The sequence below is a fragment of the Dermacentor albipictus genome, chromosome 1 (assembly GCF_038994185.2).
Source record: "Dermacentor albipictus isolate Rhodes 1998 colony chromosome 1, USDA_Dalb.pri_finalv2, whole genome shotgun sequence".
Taxonomy (NCBI): domain Eukaryota; kingdom Metazoa; phylum Arthropoda; class Arachnida; order Ixodida; family Ixodidae; genus Dermacentor; species Dermacentor albipictus.
The window spans coordinates 77,290,024-77,308,019 of NC_091821.1; the positions used below are offsets into that span (position 1 = coordinate 77,290,024).

Genomic DNA, 17,996 nt, shown 5'->3' on the forward strand with positions numbered 1-17,996 from the left:
GAAGTGCTCACCTGCAACCCATGGGACAAAGTGATTTAGTGAGTGCTGTGTCATATCTTTCATGGCCAAATAGCAAGAAATGCCACCTACGCTTTTCCTTTAAGAGGGTTACCTACTCCCCTCCATGTACTTGAAGCTATACAGGTATGTGCCCATCCTATAATTTCAACATGATGGAAGATGTTTGCCCAGGGACATGCAAATTCTGTTAAGTGTTCCCCAACCCTCCACCTTAAACAGACAAGAACAAAAAAATCCTCACTATGTTTACTTGCCCTACAGCATATTTGCAATCTACTCGCTATACTAAGTATGTCCCATATCCATGAAAACGTGAAAATGATGTGAAACTTTCAAATAAGTAATCTACTTGCTACACTGACCATGTTCCATATGCATGGAGATGCACAGTCAATGTGCACAGCATGCACACAGATGCTCAGCATAGCAATCTACTTGCTATGCTGAGTATGTTCCATATGCACGTAAATGTGAAAATGATGTGACACTTTTAATTAAGGTCAAAGTGAGTACTGTGATAACATGTAGCACTGTTTTGAATTAAAGCTAGAAGCAAAACAAACAATAATATCTGCCTCCAAAGACAACAGAGCTGAAGGGTGTCACATAAAGTTGACTAGAGCTCACTACACAGAACACAGGAAATTTAAAGACAATTTGAACATACCTGCCTAAGCAGTTTCTCAATGGCAGACATGACCATAAGTCCTCGCCACACAATAGGCGTCTTGTTGTCGACCAAAAACCCCATGGACATGCTGTATCGACCAAACAGAACAAGCTCATAAACATATAGTAATGCAATGAAAGCAATCAGATAAGCTAACTAGTCTAACAATGAATATTACAAAACATTTAACATAGGTAATTACATACCGGCAAAGAAGCAGACATCAGAGCCAACAAGCTACTTTAGTCTGAACACCATAAAGAAATGTAAAAGTGGACAACAGGGAAAGGTAAGGTAACAGCACACATTCACTAGCATCTAACAGATGAGGTAAATTTACCATTGTGCTCTGAAAATATGCTGATGAGATATGACCTGATATACTTAAACGGCAAGAAATTCTAGAGAATGTGAAATTCTAGATAACATGGAGCACTAGGCTTCATGCACTATCATTTCAATGGCCTGTGGGCATTATACGATGATGTATGACAAGATGCATGCAATGAAAAGTCACTCTCCCCATTCACGCATTATATGTTCAACAGCATCGTAAGAGCCATTACATCTCACTGATAGCACATGATGATGCCACATGCTTCTGTGGAAGTACACTACATAAATCATCGATACAAAATATGGCTCACCACTTAATCCCATAATTGACCAGTGGTTTCATGAGGTTTTCTGTGGAAAAAAATAGAAACTAGTCACTTGTGTGCTACAAAAATTCATTGTAACACAACTGTTTAGGGGAACTAGCACAAAAGAAGGCACACTGGATGAGCGGATAAACACAAGCTCTACTTCCACTATTTAATAGCAGGAAGGGTTTGTTTGTTTGTTTGTTTGTGTGTGCATGCGTGTGCGTGTGTGTGTGTGTGTGTGTGTGTGTGCGCGCGCGCGCTCAAGAATTCAAATCCTGAGGCGTGCAGTGTAACTGACGGCTCACTTGTGCAAGAGTCTCTGTTCTGTTCAATAAAATAGACTTCCAGCACAAATATTAAAAAGTGTAGTTGCTCTTGCCTGAAAATGTTGTCCATGAGAAGCAAGCCTCACAACCACATGCAGTAAGCGCTCCAGAGGAGTGGTTTATGTCGTACCTATGTCTTCCAGTAGAATATATATCAGCGAAACCAAACGCTGCATGAACGACTGCTTATGGGAGCATGCACAAGAAAGAGGTCAAGGATGCACATATGGTGACCAGCACACTTTACTGTGTGTTGCTGCAAGGCTCACATATCGGGGACAACCATTTCAATGGCACGAGTGGTAATACCTCTTTCAAGACTCGCGTTGGAAGCCTATCTTATTGAAAAGAATAGAGTACTGCACAAGAGAGCCATCAATTGCACTGCACACCTCAGGATATGAATTCTTGTGCACATCCCTGATATAGACACATCATCATGTGGTATTGCTGTATACCTTTTGTGTGCATGCATGGCAAGATATACATATATATATATATATATATATATATATATATATATATATATATATATATATATATATATATATATGAGAAGAAAGGAAACTGAGGGGCCCAATTTTTATTTGTCATATCATATGAAGCCAACAGACAAAGACACCAAGGACAGCATAGGGCAAATTACTGGTACTTATTACCTGAATTAAAGAAATGATAAATTAATGGAAATTATTAAACTGGATGAAAAAACAACTAGTCGCAGGTGGGGCACTAACCCTCGTCTCCGCATTACATGTGCAATGCTCTTACCAATAGAGCTTTCCAATCCACTTTCTGAGATATTTATCCGCTAGAACAAAACCTGGCAGCATTAGCCAGCGCCACCACTTACAAGCCTTGGCGGCGGATGTGGAACATCCTTTCTGCCACAGATGTCACGTGTACATTAACTTTTTGGGTTAAGGCAACCGGTCAATAAACTCACACATGCTACTGAAGGCATCAACACTGCCAGGTTTGAGAAGAAAACAAACCAAGCGGCCCAATTTTTTTTAGTGACATTATAAAAAGCCAACAAACTAAGACACCAAGGAGCGCATATGGGAAATTACTTGTACTTGTTAATTGAATTATTGAAATTATAAATTAATGGAAATGAAATTTCCTTGCATTTTTCATCCACTTTCATTCCCATTAATTTATTAATTATTTAATTCAATGAATAAGCAGAAGTATTTTCCTCTATGCTGTCCTTGTGTCTTTGTAGGCTTCTTATTATATATATATATAATTTTTTTGCTTCTCTCGAAGAAAAAACCGCTACAATGACGCTGACTAAAAGAAGAACATGCACAGCAGACAGGCCCTGTCCGTCATACATGTTCTTTTAGTCCGCGTGTTTGCAGCACTGTTTCTTCTTCAAGTATGTTACACCAACTCACCCACATCAAGCTTTGTTTTCCCTCTATGATGCACTTCAATTGGCAATTTTTCACATTCTACAGAAAACTGTAGAAACATTATATCCAGGCATTACATGCACTGACTGTCTTAATGGTGAAATTAAGACGGAGATAATAATGTCTTTGAAAGCATACCTGCAAGAGGGCACCAGCCATTCCAATTCAACTGCCGTTTGTAGTCTAAATATTTTTGCTTTTAATGACATGTTCAACAATTGTTTTACATTACAAAGGACTAACTCTTGGGCTAGTTGAACTTGCAAAACAGTTGAGGGAAATTAGTGCAAAAAAGATGCACACACAGAAGAGCACAGGTGCTACTTTCAACTTGTTAATAGTAACGAGAGCTTGTGAAGATTATATATATATATATATATATATATATATATATATATATATATATATATTTATTGTTAAGGTGTTTATTTGATCGGACTAGGAGCAGTGCAGCGGCGACAGTCTAGGCAGAGCACGAGCTCCGAGCGAAAGTGGCATTCACGAGCAAAAGTGCTGGAGAGGACAACCCACTATATTATTCTAATCCTTTTCTACAATTACCGCCGGGAACGAAAAGGGAGCCACCGAACAACGTAACAGCTTGACACTGTGAGTGGGTCATAGTAGGTCTTGAGGCGGTTGATGTTGACAATGTCTTGTCCATGACGGCACATGTCTGAATACGGTTCAATGGGCTTGATCACATAATTGACCGGAGATGAGCGTTCAACGACATAGTAAGGGCTTTCATACTTGGGCAGTAGTTTTGACAAGAGACCAGGTGCAGTGGATGGGACCGAGAGCCACAAAAGTGCTTCGGGGAGGAACGTTGGCGCAGAAGTTGTGTCACCGTGAACGCTCTTCTGGCGTTCTTGGTCATTTGAAGTAAAGGCCCGCGCGAGATCGCGACACTCTCTGGTATGTTTGGCTGTGGCAGAAATAGGCGCACACTCAGATGCATAAGGCTTCTATGGAAGGATTGTGTCGATTGTGTGCAATGCGTGCCAGCCGTACAATAAGAAAAAGGGTGAAAGCTAGTAGTGCTCTGAGTGGCGGTATTGTAGGCATGGGTTGTGAAGGGCGGAATGGCATCCCAATTTGTGTGCTCGAGGCTACGTACATTGTGAGCATGTCACCAAGCGACATGTCGTAGCATTCTGTGAGGTCATTGGTCTGCGGATGGTAATCAGTAGTTGTGCGGTGCACAATCTGGCACTCTTAAGGATGGCTTCGATGACTTCCAAGAAGACATGTCCGCGATCGCTGAGCAACTCCTGTGGTGGACCATGACGCAGTATGAATCGGCGAAGCAGGAAGGAGGCAACATTGAGTGCTGTAGTCGCTGGGAGGGTGGTAGTTTTGGCATATCACGTGAGGTGGTCAACAGCCACGATGGCCCAGCGGTTACCAGCAGATGTCAGGGGAAGTGGCGCACACAAATCAATTCCGACGCGCCCGAACGACCGGGTAGGGTAAGGTAACAGTTGCAGACCGGCTGGCGAGAGGCGTGGTAAATTCCGGCACTGACGATTGGGGCACGAGCGAACAAACTTCTGAATGCAGCTGTACATCCCGCATAAGCAGTACCGCGGTCAAATGTACTGGTATGTCTTGAATACTCCCAAGTGTGCGCACTGTGGATCAGAGTGGAATGATGCGCATACTCCAGAACGCAGCTCACAGGGTACTTACTACTAGCAACCACTAGCGGCCATCAGTGGTGCAATTGCATCGGTGGAGTAGGTCTTTGTGAATGGCAAAATTGTTGGCTTGACGATGCAACGTGCGAGTGGTTGGTTCCGCTGATGGATCAGAGAGCAAGTCTGTCAGCGAGGGGATCCAGTGGTCCTTGCGCTGTTCGGAAGCAATGGTGCGAAGCTCAATGGAAGAAACGGCAAACTGGGGATACGTAGCAATAAAGGTGACGTCAGCAAATGGCGCAAGATTGCAAACGCCTCGCCGCACTCCGACGACCATGAAGTGAGGGCCCGCTGCTTCCAAGGAGCTTCGTAAGGGGCAATATGATGGTGGTGAAGTTTTTGATGAAGCGTCTAAAGTAGGAACACAGACCTACAAAACTGCAAAGGTATTTGACGGACGTAGGTTTAGGGAATTCAGCAACAGCTCAAAGTTTGGCTGGATCGGGGAGAATTCCATCCTTCGAGACGACGTAACTTAGCATGGTCAGCTGCCACGCTGCAAATTGGCACTTCTTTAAATTTAGTTGTAGGCCGGCATTTCTAAAGCATGTCAAAACACATCGGAGGCATTGAAGGTGCGTGGAGAAGTTCGGAGCGAAAACAATGTCGTCAAGGTAGCACAAGTATGTACGCTATTTCAAGTTGTGCAGAACAATATCCATCATGCGCTCAAATGTTGCGGGTGCATTACAAAGTCCAAACGGCATGACGTTAAATTCGTACAAGCCGTCGGGCATGACAAAAGCTGCCTTCGGTCAATCGTCATCTGGTATGGGTACTTGCCTACTCTGAACGCAGATCGAGAGGAGAAAAAATTCTGCTCCTTGTAGGCTGTCAATGGCATAATCAATTTGCAGTAGCGGGTAAACGTCCTTGTGAGTAACTTTGTAGAGGTGCCGAAAGTCCACACAGAAACATACAGAACCGTCTTTTTTCGCAACAAAGACAACAGGTGATGCCCATGGACTGTTCGAAGGTCGCATCACTTTGCATCGATGCATGTCGTTGACTTGCTCGTTAATTACACTATGTTCTGGCAGAGACACACAATACAGGCATTGCCGCAGTGGCGGCTGGGAGCCAGTGTCGATGCAATGTGTAACAGTGGACGTTCCCTGGGCAGTCGACAGTGGATGTTCCCTGAGACCTTCCCTGGGCAGTCCCGCCCAGGGAAGGTTGCCCGACGTTGAAAGAACTAAACTCTTCTAACAGGCCCAGAAGCTGGGAATGTTGGGCTGGCGTTAGGTCATCAGCAATGGAGGAATCAAATACATAACAGGGTGACGAAGCAGACATAGAAATACCGTAGTATTGCGTGTACTGTAAGTGATGCAGTGTGTGTCATCGGGCATGTCCATAACTTGGGTGGCTTCAATGGCTTCCATGCTGCCAAGACATTCCCCTCGCAGCAGCATCACAGTGCATGGGGATGGGCTGCTAACAAAGATAGCGCTGGATCCCTCAGTGACTTCTACGGCTGCAAAAGGTAGCAGCATACCTTTTCGGGTGCAAAAGCAGTCAGATGGAGAAAGTAGTGCAGTGGTGTTGAAGAGGCTGCTGCACTAGAAGGAGACAACCATCGATGAGTTCGGGGGCACTGTGGTGTTGTCTTTGATGAGTAGCTTGTTCAAAGCCGAAGGACTGTCAGCCAGCGTCAAGTCTGACACTGGTGAGAGTTCTATTTCGGCGCGTGCACAATAAATCACAGCTTTGTGGCAGGAGAGAAAATGCCAGCCCAAGATGAGGTGATGCGAGCATGAGGAAATAATGATGAATTTGACGGTGTATAGAATGTCCGCAATGACAACACGAGCGGTACGCGCCGCTATGGGGTGAATACGCTGGGCGCTGGCTGTACGGAGGGATAGTGCAAAAAGTGGTGTCATCAATTCTCGAAGCAAACGGCTAAGTTGTGTAGTCATAACGGATACGGCGGTTCCAGTGTCCACAAGCGCAGGTGCATGAACACCGTCCACAAACACGTCTATCACATTCGATGGGCTTCTTTGAGGGCTTTCAGATTTCAATAGTGCTGCAGCCCGTGCCTCGTGGACTGTGAGTAGTTTTCCTCCTCACAAGCAAAGGGACGAGGCCACATAGGCGATAGTGAGCGATGACGTGGAGAAGGTGAATGGCGAGTGACAGGCCTTGGGCGTACTGCCAGTGATCAATCAGAAGGTGGGTCATTATGTGCATGGGGAGAACCAGCAAGATGACTTGCCGGGTACGATGTGGTGCTAGAACGCTGCACGTGATTGCAAAAGCATGCAACGTGGCCGGCGCATCCACTGGCAAAGCAGATGGGTTGACTGTAGCTGACTGATGACGCTAGTTGAGAAAATGGGGGAAAGTGTCCATGTTGGCAGTAAAGCTCACCTCCTGGCAGCATGGGCATAGAAACATTTCAATTTTTCCCATCTCCTCTAATAATGAACCAGTCTGAAAAATCCTTGTGGTAGAACACTCCTTAGATGGTGCTTAACAACTTCCTGTGTATAACTAAAACTTTCTGTGGGGCCTGGGGAGGGGGCCTTTTAAGTGAAATGTTCTAGTAGACCTTGACATGGCCTGCCAAATGTCTGTGTGCATACAGTTGTATTTTATTTATTAATGATCGACTGTACATGTGACACTACTGAAGTCCACATGAATTCAAGCCTTGACGGTTGGCCACAATTTATATATCACCCATTTGGAAGAATTCCCAAATTTGAAGGACCTGGTTCTCAAATCTCATGATGCAAGTGCCGCAATTACACTGCCTTGTCATGTGTACCTCCATGAACAAATAAAATGTGAATGGGACAATTCAAACAGATCGAGCAAAATAACAAGATCACAATTTACATACAACTAAACAACAGTGTGGTTCAGTTTAACTTGCAAGAAGTGCTTCATCTCACACTGAAAGTTAAAATTAAATATCTTGCTATATTGCTCTCTGCATATAAATTATTGCATTTGCATTTAGTTTGTCCTTAACAGCACAAAGTACAGTCCAATGTGACTACACATTTCAGTAAAACCCAGACAAGAAGTCTCCATAGAATATCAATAAAGCTGGCATATAAAGCATTAGCTATATATGCTGAAATCAAGAAGACAGGTACTCATTAGTAGAAATCAAGAAAAGGGGTGAAGGACACTAGTAATAGCACAGTAATATACAGCCATTAAAGATACACTTCAGTATGGAACACATGATATCCTGCTCACACTCCTATGGTAATTTGTAGTAGTCAATGAGTGTCTCAAATGTTAACGAACAATTCTGTTGTTCCTTTGCTACCACTAAAAATGACAAATAGCAAAGCAGCTTGTAGGTCACCAGACAGTGAGTTAAGCCCTCGGCACATTAAATGTAGTAAAAGCGATGACAAAGCGGCACTAATACAACAAAGACTAACTTACTAAAGACAAAGACTAACACAACGTTAACATGCCACACGGTCTATTTCCTAAAACATAAACATTAAAGTAGTCTATAGGCTCAAAATACATGCAAGCATGGAAGTGGAAGCACGCAGTCATTATCTTGAACAGCAGAGGAAATAGCAGCTCCCTCTGATAAACACTGACGCAGCAATGGGAACTTCCTTTCATTTTCCGTATGTGCAAGAAAGAAACAGCTTTCAACGCACGTTGTGTCAATTCTGGTTCACCACTCAGGTTCATCATGCGTGGAATGGAGGGTCCATAGACATCTGCATCGAGCAGCCCCACAGTTGGCCTCTATTGAAACCAAGAAAACCAAGCAGAACACTGATTAGTAAAGTGTGCCAATTGAAATACTGTGACCAAGCACTAGACTTATATTCAGCCAGATAGGCCACACTCACAAAAGAAGAAAGCAGCAAACAAACATCATTGTTCAACAGTACAATACATATAAACGTTCCTCAAGGACTGAAAAAATTATAAACATTAAAAAATTTTATACCTCCATGCATTTCCTAAAAGATTTAGGTATATATTATTGTCTTCTGCAGTATAACACAAAATGAAGTGCCCATCAAAATGAAAATAATATTGCAATAAATTAAATGACAAGTCCCAACGCTAATTCTATTTGCCCGCATATCCTGAATGAGTCATTCAGGACATTCAGCTATCAGCTATTTCCCTGCATATACAAAATTAGCTCCTAACATGCAGCACTTTGCCAATCATTTCACTGCTGTGGCATGCAGTGCCTGTGCCACACCAGCCATTCGATACAAGTACCCAAACCATGCAGGCCCAGTTCACAATGCTCTCGGCACTTACAGTGCAGGCTGTATGCAGAAATATGCCAGGCCTATTGTACACGAGCAAGAACCTCAAACTTGGCTGGTATGAACCAGTTTATGTCTAACCCAGGAATAATTTAGATCTTATTATTCTCTTACACTGCCACTCTGCTCTATGTCGTATGCCAAGACACATGTGAATATCAACGCAAAAGAATCTGTTTGAACCATTATTTGTTCATAGTTAGGGTTCAGTGTTTGCACTCCTTATTTTCTTAAAATTTGGGATATTTTTTTTTGTCTTTATTTACACATGCAAATTTTTTTCTCTGGATATATTTTTCTAAATAATTTTTCCCCGAAAATTTCTTGCATCGAGCTTACAGCTTTTTGATTTTGTGAATATCTGGTTTACTAATTGATGCTGCGACATGTTGTATGATTGTGCATACTGCACTTCAACACCAGCTGTATCTACGGTAATATGCGTAATAACAAAAGTTTTAAAGCAGCCTATAGAAAGGGGGCACAATGTCGTACGATGATATGAATATACAAGAATTCAGAAAGAGTATTTGATATTCAAACAGAAATAGATTTGTAACACTATGCAGAAATATGGGATGGCTGGATGAGCCCATGTTACCCTCACTCAGTTCGTATACCACAGTGACTGCTGCAAGAACCCAAGCCTGGGCTCCTCTTGACTCTTTTGTGCATCCCCCCTCTCCATTTATTGCTAGCCATTTTCGTTGAAGTGACATGCAAAATGGAAGCAGATAAGCAAAAAAAAGAAAAGAAAGGAAAGATTACTTGGGCAGGAAGATGAATTTGTGTAACCTTGACTTCACCATACTCCTTGCATCTAAGCGCATGTATGATCGCAGCTGCATGGCAATCACCATCTTAGCTGTTTGATGAACTTTATTTCCCTGAGCTTCTTTTGGTTAGAAGTGAATTTCTGAGAAAACAAATTTGTCATACCTTTCCCACATTTCTAATATCCGAAATTTCATATATGAATTGAATACTGCACAGTAACTATTCATATTCATATCTGAAAAGGAACTTATTCGGTATTTTTCAATCCAAAACTAACCAAATATTTCGCAACAACCGACTTTTAAAGACTGGTTACAGTTTTCTGTCCCCTAAACAAAGTATTGCAAATTACCAGAAATGTGACGACAAAAGTTTTCGAAGCAACGCAGAAACAAAATGGGTATTGGAAGTTTTGTTTTCAGTTTTCCAGCAGAAGGGTCTACTTTACAACCAGTGATTTTTGCGTGTACTGTGTCACTTATTATATTTCGCGGTCTAGCAATGCACCAGTTTTATCTTTTAAGCTATAACCAGTGATGCTTTCTTTGCAACAGGTCCTTTTACATGTGTCTACAGTGCACAAGTCCTTCAGCAGCTTTTTTTTTTCCCCTCTTTCTCCACTTCTGATCTCTTTGGGACAACCATTTATTTTGCATTTTTGGAAAGCTAGCCATACAGCAGTCATTCTTTCTTGGAAAGCTTGTTTGCAACAAGGCTATAATTTTGGTTGAGAGGCTAGTCATGCAGTTTTTTAATAACAATTAGTGATATTATGTTTAAACTGATCTTTTGTCCATAATAGCCGTCTTTTTTTGTACTAGTCAGTACAGGCATGGTGCCTAATTATACCAAAATAAATATTCCTGCTCTAAATATATGCGTCTGCGTTTGACTATTCGATATTCAATACTACTTTTTTTTTTCTTTAACTGAAAACGCTGAACCCTATCCATATTATTACCCAGTTTACATTCTCATGGCAGAGAAGATCGCAAAGTACTCCACAATATAGATCATACATTCTCTCAGCTATATGCCTCTTTCTTTTTCCTTCTTTTTTTTTTCACCACTTGCCAATAAGTGTCTGCTGTGTGTAAACTGAAGCACATGTAAAACAAAGTATCAAGAATTAAAAATGATGCAACTGGTTGGTTTGCATCCTTTAAATGCATACAAAAGTGTTTGCAAATCTGATTACAACCAGCTCAACAGCTCATTAATAAGCAGCAAATGAAAGATTGGTACAACCTATGTGTGACTGCAACAATGAGAATGGAATGAGGTGCAAATATAAAATTACTTTGGTTACATAATTGTATGTATCATCTGGGGAAAAAAATAAATGAATTTTAAAGGGACACTTCAGGCAAATACTAAGTCAATGTGGACTGTTAAAATACCATTCCAGAAACCTCGCAGCGCTTGTTTTGTGCCAAGAAAAGACTTAGTTTACGAGAAAATTGCGAAATTGCCTTAAGCACAATTCAAATCACTAGCCCCCGAGTGGGAAGTGGTGATGTTCCGTACGCCATCACCTACCTTTGCTGCAGTCTGTGAGTAAAATGGCGCCAGAGAGACGCCGCTACAGTTTGCTATGTCAAACACAAACATGCGGCCATGAAGAAACCGAGCCAAGACAGTGCATTGGATTCGCGGCTGCAGCTGTTCTTGATCGAGTGGCGTGGACCGTACAGAAATCCCGTGACATCACATGGACGTGACATTCTCTGCTACTTGCAGTTTGTGCAAGTTTTGCGAGCCATCAAAGCCAGTGCAGCACTATGCGATAATGAAACTACTGGAATGTGAAAGCGCAGGCAGCACAGAGTGGAAAAATTGAAACCTTTTGACCACCTGGGTAACATTGACGAGTTCTTTTTTATAAATATCAAACAGAACTAGACAAGTGCATTTTCTTTCATTTTATAAAGCAATACAATGTTGTTTTTTTTTTACGTGTGGTTGAGTAGCAGTGAAATAAAAATATAATAAGGAGTGCCTTCGTCAATGGGCTAGTACTTGAATGTCCTGGGGGAGACTCTAATTGTGTCCTACATTTATCTCAATTTCTTGATTACCAAAGCTCAGGTTGCAATAATATTGATGCCTTAGATGCTCTCGAGCACTAATCTATCACTTTAGCTTGACTTAATATTTGCCTTCAGTGACCCTTTAATGATAACTGATGGAGTTTAATCTCCACAAGCATCCAAGCAGGCTATTATAGAGCTGCAGTAGTGGGGGCTTCCAGGTTAATTTTTACCCACTGTAGTTATTTATATGTGCACCTAAATCTAACTACAGAGGCAATTTTCATTATAACTACAACACCCTTTGCTTTTAGTAATGATACTGCTGGCTTTGTCTCTTAATGCATACATCTGATTCTTGCCTATTCCTTGTTTCTTCTTTACTGCTTTTAGGCTTCCTCCGTTCCTGAGAGCATGTTCAATTTTATCCATACTATAGTTCCTTATATCAACTGTCTTACACTTGTTGATTAACTTGGAGGAAAGTTTTGCCAGTTCTATTCTAGCTGTAGGGTTAGAGGCTTTCATACATTGGTATTTCTTGATCAGATCTTTCATCCCCTGCGATAGCTTACTGGTATCCTGTCTAACGGAGTTACCACCGACTTCTATTGCACACTCCCTAACGATGGCCATAAGATTGTCGTTCATTGCTTCAACACTAATGTGCTCTTCCCGAGTTAAAGTCGAATGCCTTTTCTGTAGCTGGATCTGGAATTCCTCTATATTTGTAACTCATTGATCGGCGTGTTATGTACCAATTTCTTCCGTTCCCTCCTCAAGTTTAGGCTAATTTAAGATCTTACCATCCTATGGTCACTGCAGCGCACCTTGCCGAGCCCTTCCACATATTGTGTGATGCCAGGGTTAGCACAGAGTATGAAGTCTCTTTCATTTCTAGTCTCGCCATTCGGGCTCCTCCACATCCACTTTCTGTTATCCCACTTGCAGAAGAAGGTATTCATTATCCGTAAATTATTCCGTTCTGCAAACTCTACTAATAACTCTCCTTTGATATTCCTAGAACCTATGCCATATTCCCCCACTGACTTGTCTCCAGCCTGCTTCTTGCCTACTCTGGCATTGAAGTCGCCCATCGCTATAGTGTGCTTTGTTTTGACTTTACCCATCGCCGATTCCACATCTTCATAGAAGCTTTCGACTTGCTGGTCATCATGACTGGATGTAGGGGCATAGACTTGTACAACCTTCAATTTGTACCTCTTATTAAGTTTCACAACAAGACCTGCCACCCTCTCATTAATGCTATAAAATTCCTGTATGTTACCAGCGATATCCTTATTAATCAGGAATCCAACTCCTAGTTCTCGTCTCTTCGCTAAGCCCCGGTAGCACAAGACCTGTCCACTTTTTAGCACTGTATATGCTTCATTTGTCCTCCTAACCTTACTGAACATTATTATATCGCATTTAATGGCCACTAATTCCTCCAATAACACTGCTAGACTCGCCTCACTAGATAACAATCTAGCGTTAAACATTGTCAGGTTCAGATTCCAATGGTGGCCTTCTGGATCCAGAGATTCTTAGCACCCTCTGCTGCATTACAGGTCTGACTGCCGCCGTGGTCAGTTGCTTCACTGCTGCTGGGGACTGAAGGCTGAGGTTTGATTGCTGTATTCATATAGGAAGTTGTGGCCAAGTACTGCACCAGGGTGGCCAATCCTGCTCTGGTGAGGGAGTGCGTTATCATTTCTGGTCACCGGGGTCAGGCCGCACTCCAGGCCTGTTTATACAATTTTATCAACACGCACATCTTTTTTTTTTAATCTGGTGGAAAATTGCACGGCACCGGGATTTTAACCACGGTCCTTTTTTGCAAGCGGGACAGATGCTCTACCTTTACGCCATCGCTGTAGCTAATATGGATAAGACAGTAGAGGTGGTTGAAAAGTTCTATAGAGATTTATACAGTATCACTGGCACCCACGACGATAATTGAAGAGGGAATAGTCTAGAGGAACTTGACATTCCATAAGTAATGCCGGAAGAAGTAAAGAAAGCTTTGGGAGCTATACAAAGGGGGAAGGCAGCTGGGGAGGATCAGGTAACAGCAGATTTGTTGAAGGATGGTGGGCAGATTGTTCTAGAAAAACTGGCCACCCTGTATGCGCAATGCCTCATGACCTCAAGCGAACCGGAATTTTGGAAAAACGCCGACATAATCTTAATCCATAAGAAAGGGGACGCCAAAGACTTGAAAAATTATAGACTGATCAGCTTACTGTCCGTTGCCTACAAAGTATTTACTAAGGTAACCGCAGACAGAATCAGGAACACCTTATACTTCTGTCAACCAAAGGACCAGGCAGGATTCCGTAAAGGCTACTAAACAATAGACCATATTCACACTATCAATCAGGTGATAGAGAAATGTGCGGAATATAACCAACCCTTATATATGGTTTTCATTGATTACGAGAAAGCGTTTTATTCAGTCGAAACCTCAGCAGTCATGCAGATGTTACGGAATCAGGGTGTTGACGAGCCATATGTCAAAATACTGAAAGATATCTAAAGCGGCTCCACAGTCACCGTAGTCCTCCACAAAGAAATCAACAAAATCCTAATAAAGAAGGCCGTCACGTCAGGCAGGGAGATACGATCTCTCCAATGCTCCAATTGGGGTTAAGAGTTAATGGAGAATACCTTAGTAACTTACGATTTACTGATGATGTTGCCTAGCTTAGTAACTCAGGGGACCAATTGCAATGCGTGTTCACTGACCTGGAGAGGCAAAGCAGAAGGGTGGGTCTAAAAACTAATGTACAGAAAACTAAAGTAATGTTTAACAGTCTCGGAAGAGAACAGGAGTTTACAATAGGTAGCGAGGCACTGGAAGTGGTAAGGGAATACATCTACTTAGGGCAGATAGTGACCGCGGATCTAGATTATGAGACTGAAATAATCAGAAGAATAAGAATTGGCTGAGGTGTGTTTGGCAGGCATTCTCAAATTATGAACAGCAGGTTGCCATTATCCCTCAAGAGAAAAGTGTATAACAGCCGTGTCTTACACTCACCTACGGGGCAGAAACCTCGAGGCTTAGGAAAAGGGTTATACTTAAATTCACACAACGAGCTATGGAAAGAAGAATGATGGGCGTAACATTAAGGGATAAAAAGAGAGCAGATTGGGTGAGGGAACAAACGTGAGTTAATAACATCCTGGTTGAAATAATAAAAAAAAAGAAATGGGCATGGGCAGGGCATGTAATGAGGAGGGAAGATAACCAGTGCCCATTAAGGGTTACGGACTGGATTCCAAGAGAAGGGAAGCATAGCAGGGGGCGGCAGAAAGTTAGGTGGGTGGATGAGATTAAGAAGTTTGCAGGGACAACATGGCCACAATTAGCACATGACCGGAGTAGTTGGAGAAGTATGAGAGAGGCCTTTTCCCTGCAGTGCGCATAGCCAGGCTGATGATGATGATGACCCTTTGCTACACTGGTCACACAAACATGCTAAGCTCTGCAAAGAGTAAAGGTGTGCGAATAGTTATTTTTGAGACCAAATCTGATAGTTCCAGAGGCAAATCAAACATTGAATACTTTTAGAATAGTTTTCGAATACTGAACAGCCATTTTCACAATTATTACAAACAATGTTTGAATCCTAGTATTCTTAACAATAGTAAGTTTCTGTCCCATTACATTGCACATTACGAAGCATTGTTTAGGAGCACAAATGGAGCATTATAAAAGAATGAGCAGTTTCCTACATGCACAGGGCTCCTCAAAGAGTGCAAAGAGTTCAGCTGGTGAAGTATTGCTCCCAGAGTGATGCAGCCTGCTCCACTATGCAAGTTCTCGTGTTTTATGCCTATACTATGCCTATGGGGATAGAATTTATTGTAGCCTTTCTCCAATTTTACATTTAATTGTGTACAGTTGACATATTGAAATATTCAAAAGGTATTTCAAAATTATTCATACTTACAAATAGTGACTATTGAATTCGAAGACCAAATTGAATAGCACACTATCTGATTTGTTATTTGAAGGTTTTTAATATTCGCGCACCCCTAGCAAGAGAGAAAAAAAGATAGCATAAATAAGGATAATGAATCTGGGTGCAGCCCAGAAATGAAGCATCCCTTATTATGTTAAAGTTATCATGCAGTATAACATCAATGGCCTGACATGAATTTTTCATAACCACTTCCCCTTTTCAGTAATGGCTAGTAGACAGCCAAGTAAAGTAACAGCTGCTGAGCTTCAAGAACCAGTGGCTAGGAGACAACCTCTTCAAGTATCTTTCTCAAGGCAGCTGTGCTCTAATAATTAAAGTAACTTAAAGGGTCCTTGCAATGCCTTTCACAAAAGTCACTTATGTGGGGTTTTATGGCGCAAAAACATCTAAGATTATGATGGGTTTCCTTTCACAAAAGGTTTGGAATGTTGGGCATTAAAGGACATCTCCTCATGAATATTTTTCCACAAAAAGTTCTTCAATTAGCCATAAAGTAGTGTAAATATTGGCAATGAAATGCTGCCGCTTCCATGTCCTCATGGCCTTCCCCTCCTTCTTGTCATCCTTACTACGCCTGAAGCTGGCGGTCGTACCCCATAGAATGATGCAAATCATGCTGCACCTATCATCCTTCTGAACTTTGGTACCAGCATGATCTTCAAAATCTGGTCCCGCTGCTCAATCTTGAAAACTATAGCAGCGGCAGAATGGTATTATTCTGTACCAGGAGATGGCACTACTACCTTATAAGCAACAAGGCTTCTCCATTCTTGCTTCTGGTGAAGGCACTGCTTTGTCATGACATCTGAAGATGTTTGGCTGACAGCAATCGTGTTTATAAGTGTGGAGCAACATGTACAAGTAGCGGGCCTTTCAGGAAGTTAGGAAGGGAGATCACCGAGTACTAATTTGAACACGAGGACTGAGAGAGAAATTATAAACAGGTCACTGCATGTGCTGGTCACTGCTCCTGAAACCCTCCTTCAGGTTGTGAATGGCAGCTACAGTTCAAGGGTGCACCACTCCTTCAAATCAACAAAACAAGCTATAGTAATGTATGTGCACAAAGTAGCGCACAATATAACGAAGAATGTGGCCAACCAGTACAATGTTACCATGTTGTTTTGAGTCCTAAGTAAGCTTGCATAGTAGGGCTCACAAACCAGTAAAAGTGATGGCAACAAAGGCTGCTGTAGTAAGAAACATGAAATACCTTCTATAACATACACTTTTGGAGTGGTTAACAAAATACCATTGTCTTGCAAAAAGGTCTATGCAGGCCACTGGCAGATGTGTAAAAATCTAAGCAAGAGAACATGAATGGCTTCTAAATATTAGCATTAATGTGGTGCACCTAGCTGTGCATTGCAAAGCTTGTGAGCGCCGACCGCCAATTAAAGGCTCTAAGCATAAGCATAGACAAAACAGTATGCGAAACTATGGAAGTAAGAGTGCGCTAATATTTGAAATTTTGAATAGGAGTAAAATTGTGTGCTACTGAATTCGTATTCAATTCAACAATTCACTTTTTGTCGAAGTTATATTGAATATTCACTTCTGTTTGAATACTATGAGAGATAATGTTGCAGTCCACAGGGAGAAAAACAAATTCAAGTGGAGTCTCTACTGAATAATTCTACAGCACAAGATTCGCAGTTGTTGTGTAGATGCACCAGTTCCGAGCAAATTCACGTGAAGATCACTTCTGCACAATAGTTTCTAGTCATGAAATAAGTCACTTTAGACAGCCTACGAATTTGTTGTCTCAAAACAGGCAAATCACTATATTAGTTGGCCAATTTCACCATGTCTGGATTCTCTAAAATGATCTACAGTGCTGCAGAATTACACCTAGCTCCTTCAACAAATACAGTAGTACATTAAATGCATGTGTTTCTGTGCTGTTCCTTTGTTTCATTACCGTTATTGTCATGGTGCACGAATTACCTTTTAGTTGTTTCTCATTTATAAGCTTCTCACTTGGCCTGCCATAGAGTTGCGAATGGTATAATGCACATAAAAATAATGTAAATAAGCCTTTTTTTGCAGACGTCCGAACTCAACACAACCTTTATACCATTTAACTTACTTTAGAAATCCGAAATATTCAGTACTCGATTTAATGTTTGAAGGTAAGT

At 41.7% G+C, this 17,996-nt stretch overlaps 1 protein-coding gene across 2 annotated transcripts in view; it reads right to left on the reverse strand.

Annotated features, from left to right (window-relative positions):
* Nubpl (NUBP iron-sulfur cluster assembly factor, mitochondrial) overlaps positions 1-17,996 on the reverse strand; it is a 52,438-nt gene that overhangs the window by 27,092 nt on the left and 7,350 nt on the right. For both annotated transcript variants that reach the window (XM_065451167.2, XM_065451166.2), the window contains exons 4-6: positions 8,427-8,517; positions 1,339-1,378; positions 689-779 (exon numbers count right to left, since the gene is read on the reverse strand). In XM_065451167.2, coding sequence (XP_065307239.1) covers positions 689-779; positions 1,339-1,378; positions 8,427-8,517 — 222 coding nt within the window. The remainder of the gene's footprint in view (positions 1-688; positions 780-1,338; positions 1,379-8,426; positions 8,518-17,996) is intronic.